This window comes from Plasmopara halstedii, assembly GCF_900000015.1.
Source record: "Plasmopara halstedii genome assembly, contig: Scaffold_3060, whole genome shotgun sequence".
Taxonomy (NCBI): Eukaryota; Oomycota; class Peronosporomycetes; order Peronosporales; family Peronosporaceae; genus Plasmopara; species Plasmopara halstedii.
The window spans coordinates 2,823,050-2,828,146 of NW_020189964.1; the positions used below are offsets into that span (position 1 = coordinate 2,823,050).

At 46.2% G+C, this 5,097-nt stretch overlaps 1 protein-coding gene across 1 annotated transcript; it reads left to right on the forward strand.

Moving 5' to 3' along the window:
* Window positions 1-1,317: 1,317 nt before the first annotated feature.
* On the forward strand, window positions 1,318-2,111 carry PHALS_07082 (hypothetical protein L914_02632; the record flags this gene model as incomplete). Its single annotated transcript, XM_024720487.1, has 2 exons — window positions 1,318-1,551; window positions 1,863-2,111. 2 exons carry the CDS (start codon window positions 1,318-1,320, stop codon window positions 2,109-2,111), a joined length of 483 nt encoding a protein of 160 aa, XP_024585681.1.
* Between the last annotated feature and the right edge of the window lie 2,986 nt (window positions 2,112-5,097).

A 5,097-nucleotide genomic window follows, 5' to 3' on the forward strand; every position in this document is an offset into this window, starting at 1 on the left:
TTTAATTGAGATATATTAATTGATTTTAGCAAGCAAAACTTGAGTGCTGAGAGTACATATTTAAGAAGTGGATAAATTTTGAATTGCACTCAGGGACCAACAATAAAAATTGATCGAAGCAATATAATGTTCCAGAGTCACAAGCGCAAGGTGACAATCATCAGATAACTCAATAAAATGGCGTTACGTGAAATGTAGAGTTCCAGGGGGCCGAGAAAACTTATTTGAAGCGAGTTGGTAGCTACGTAAATTTATTGCAACACAATTACTGTCTAGCGGCAAAACTAGAGTTTCGAAAAGTATATCTGCACGCAAACCTAAATCGATAGTTTGCAACAGGTGGTAAGCCATACAAGTTTAGCCAAAATGAGACTCCGTCAATAATGGGCGCCATGTACATCGCATTGATAAGTTAAGTGTAATTTTATCGGGCTTTCAGACAGACTGACAGTGTAGTCGAATACACCCTAGGTTTGTTGAAGGTGATACTCTTAAATTGTGTCACCTATCTTCAAGTCTTTCCACTTCAAAGCGACAACGTTGATGCAGGAGCAAGTTTGTTGATTCTTGCCTACCATCCCTTCACTATTGTGAATTTCGCATGATCCCGTGTCCTCGAAGCAATCCAATCTGACAAACATGTTGAATCGAGCGTTGGTCGCAAGTGCCGCCCTTGTTACACTGAAAAGCGCCGCTACCGCTACGAGTACGCAACAATCGATGTCGAAGACTTTAAAATCGGCGAAGTGAGGACACGCCACGCAGCGTCATTATGATGCTTCCTGACGGAACTGGCCCCAACGTCGAATAGTGTTAGATCCGACGCTGAAAACACGCCTCCATATCGACTCTCACCTATGGGGACAGTGCAAACTACTCGTCAACAAAGTACCATCACGGATTCAGCTTCATCAGCAATTGCTTCCTCGACGGGATTTAAAACGTACGACTAGGCAATCGCTGTAGATACTTTGGGCAACCTCTAGGCATAATCTTATAAGCTGCCAAGATTCGAGGCATGGTAACTAGTATGATTGTGACCTGCAGTGTGACGCATGCACGACCAGCTTCGTTCGCTGCTCACGTTCTTGATCAGGATTCTGAGGCCGACATTGCAGCTCAGGATGTGACAAACATTTACTTGAATTTCCTGCTTGTTAGTGATGAAAAATGCTTTAACGATTCAATGTTATAGGTTTTGAGGTCGAACGGATAATCACTTTCGTAAAATCACCAAGATGTACTCGATTATCAGTCGGCCAACGTTGCCACGGGTGCTCTCTTCGGCTATTTGGTATATTCTAAGACGACCATATGATGTACGAGGTTGATCGACTTCGTGAACTTTCTACAAACAATTCTACGGCTCGGAATCCTAGACTTCCCGAAATGTTTGATATCGTTCGGAGTCTCCTTCGCCAGAACAAGCAAGCCAAGAAGAACGGTTACTTTATCCTGATTGAAGGCTCGCGCGTTGATCATGCCGGTCACTCAAATGACCCCGGTTCTATGGCAAAAGAGACCATTGCCTTCGATGAAGCCGTGGCTGTGGTGCTTGACCACTACTAATTCTGCGATGGTGTCAGCTGCTGACCATGGTACCGGAGGTCTTACTCTTGGCCGCGGATTCCAACTGAGCAACAGTCCAAATGATGTCGACTGAGGCTATGCACGGAAAAATCCGAGCCGTTTTCGATGGTAGCGAATGCGCGAATGGATTCAACGACACGTGCAAATCGGCCCTTCTTACCTCATCTCAAGATCTTTTAGCCAGGTATACAACGTCTCGGACGAGGAAATCCGTGATCTCATCACTCAGATCGGCATTGCCGTTGGAACGCGCGATCTTCGGATTGTGATAGTGGATCAGTCAGCGTGCAGCAGTTAATTGGACAACAATGGGTCACGTTGGCACAGACGTGAATCTGTATTGCAAGGAACCGCCGACTTTCGAGCGGATGTGCAAGGGTATCCATGAAATCACGTACGTCAACAAAATAATAGCAGTTTATTTGGGGCTACTTCACCAGCAGGAGCTTGAGACGCTAAAACACCGTAACATTGCAGTGCTTGACAACCCGATTGCTTTTATAGACTGGCGCAGTTGGTAGCCCAGGGTTTGCACGTCACATCGTTCTTAGAAATGTGTACTTCTAGATTCAAGTGCCAAACAAAGTTAGGCCTAAGAAAGTATGCTTTCGAGATCAAATTCCACCAAGCGTTGAGTTGGGTACTAAACATATAGCATTTTTGCTCAAGCTTCAGACAGCTTCACAAAAGGAATAACTTGAGACTACTACAGAATGGAAAAGATCATCGAAAACATTTACAAAACCAGATGAGATCACACCACCATAAACTCGTCAGTACCGTGACTTTCCACTCCTGAAGTTACAGGGTAGCACACTACCAGGTTCACACAAGAGTACGATCGCTATATGATTGTCTCTGCCACTTTAGGACACCTCCGTGTCTACTTTCATGTGGTGTATGGACCAGTCCGTCCCGAACACCGTGCAGCGTTCTTCTAAGCCTTACCACGCCACTTTGATGATTCCTCGGTCCATATAGTCATGGGTGACCTCAACATGACTATCGATCCCGATTTGGACCAAGCCTCGCCCGGAGCCACTTACCACAAAGCCGGCCGAGCCTGAGCGCTTTGACTGGATGATCAGCCTCGGGATTTCTGGCGCCTTTAAAATCCATATAAGCGCAAATTTACGGGATCGAACTCCAAGAATCGTATCGACTATTGCCTCGCTTCTATTGATTTCTACGACAAGTTTATTCGTTCGTCAACAAATTTACGGAACAAGACCTTTGGCAATGCAGATCACACTCCAGTCGAATTCACTGCTTCATCTGACGCCATACCAACGGACAAGTCGTTACCTTTCAGGTGCCCACCTTGGTTACTGCGTTGCGAACGAATACAAGATCACTTCTCATCAAACTCAACCGTTTGGCTGCCACAATCGACCCAAAAAGGAGTCCAGGTTGCTTGTTCGACGAGCACAAACGACGGGATCGTATCTTTCTTCGTTGAGAATATAAACGGTGGAAAGATGCTACAGCCGCTCAGCTTTGATTTCTACTCGCTGCCTCTCGTGATTGTGAAAACCTCTTTGCGCTGGACTCAAGTAATTACAACCGAGTCCAAAGGGACACCTCTCGACAAGCCTTTTTGAATTTCTTACAGCAATTCGCGGACGAAACACTGTTTCAAAATTCGATTCGGATACTACTTCCGGTGAGAACTCCTCCAAACACTTTTTCCGGGCTCCCACTGCGACGGAACTAAAGCTATCGATTTTGTCAGTCGAAACACCCTTGGGATTGTCAAAGGACCCCGCTACCATCTTGTCGGCCCACCGTCAATATTAGGGCACGATCTTCCAATCGGATGCTCGAGACCTTTAGGTCGAACCTCAGCACTTCGACTCTACTAAGCTTCAAGACATACTCGGACACAGCCATCGGAAGCTCAAACATGTCCAAGTTGCAATGCTCGATGCGCCGCTTACGGCCAATGATTTCTTTTTCGCTATCAAGCATACCGCCCGCGGGAGGTCACTGGGCCCTGATGGACTTCCAGCTGAATACCACCAGCTTTTTCCCATCCAATCGGTCTTGGGGCTGGTTTACGCCGCCCAATTCCGGAAGGGTCGCATGACTAAGTCTCAACGCCGTGCCTATGTCTCTCTTCTTTTTTCAAGAAAGGCTCATGCTCGGATCCCAAGAATTGCCGACCCTTGACTTTGCTGAATCAAGACGCTAAGTTCGGTACAAAGGCATCAGTCTATCGTCTCAATCAAGTTCTACCTAGTTTACTGAACGAAGACCAATTTGGATTTGTGCCTGGACGTGACATCCGACATGCTCTTCGCTGGTTCCAATTTATCGGAACACTGCCGGCAAACAGGTTTGAGAGCTCCAGCCGGAGCAATTTGCCTCGACTTCGCTAAAGCTTTCAATAGTGTCAATTGGCATGCCCTAGATCAAGTTCTTATTCACTGGGGTTCCGGATGCAATTTTCGACACTGGGTTAAGACATTCTTTCACGGTACCCTCGTTCAAGTGTTGATTAACTCCTCATGCTCGGACTTCTTCAGCTTAGGCGCCGGCGTACGTCAAGGCGACCAATTATCCCCTGGGTTATTTGTACTCTTTAAGAGCCACTATTCTGCTATTTACGGCTACTTGTGCCAACACAGCCATCAAATTCGCACCACGTCCCACCGTATCCTCAGCTTTGCCGATGATGTCACTGGTTTGGTGAATAACCTTTAACATACTCCCAATTTTCACGCCGAGTTCACGACTTCTGTACTGCGACTGGTATGCGGCTTAACGTGGACAAATCGGTAATTTTTCCGTTCAGACCTGGACGTCCGCGGACTATGAACTCCAAACCCCCCCTTCATGAGTTAGGTGTTCGAGTTCTGAAGAATGGCGAACATACAACGCTTCTCGGTATTGCCGTTGGGCCAAGCATTAGCCCGCAGTTCCAGCTAAATCAACTTCTCGTCCCCTTCCAGAAACTCTGTGCTACTTGGAGATAGCGCGCAGGCACCCTTTCGGGAAGAGTGCTAATTTTGAAGACCATGGTTTTGTCCACTCTTTGGCATTTTTCGGGAACAGTCTCTTTGTCTAAACAAGAGCTCCTCAAGTTCAATCCGCTTATTGTAACGGGGTTACACGTACCCTGAAAACAGGGCTGTGTGTCACACGAGATGGGCATGGTGTGACTGCAACCAAATAAGAATACGGTACGTGGCTGGGTGGTCAGTAGTTATGCATGTATTTAAATTTTACTATATATGGAAATCTATGCATTTAAAATTAGGCGGCTTTGCCGCAGATAAAAATCAATAAAGTCAGTTTTTTATTTAAACGGAAGAGTTGATTAGCCTTTGATTAAGGCAACAATTACTTTTGGAGTAAGCGGATTGCGATCCGCTAAACTCGTACTTGTTCTAAGTATAGAATGAAAGGTCCGTGACCTATCTTACACTTCCTCAAAACGCAAAGCTACGTCAGCCCCGCTGCACTTGGTAGCACTTGTAGTCAATCTACACCTGAGTCGTTTAGACT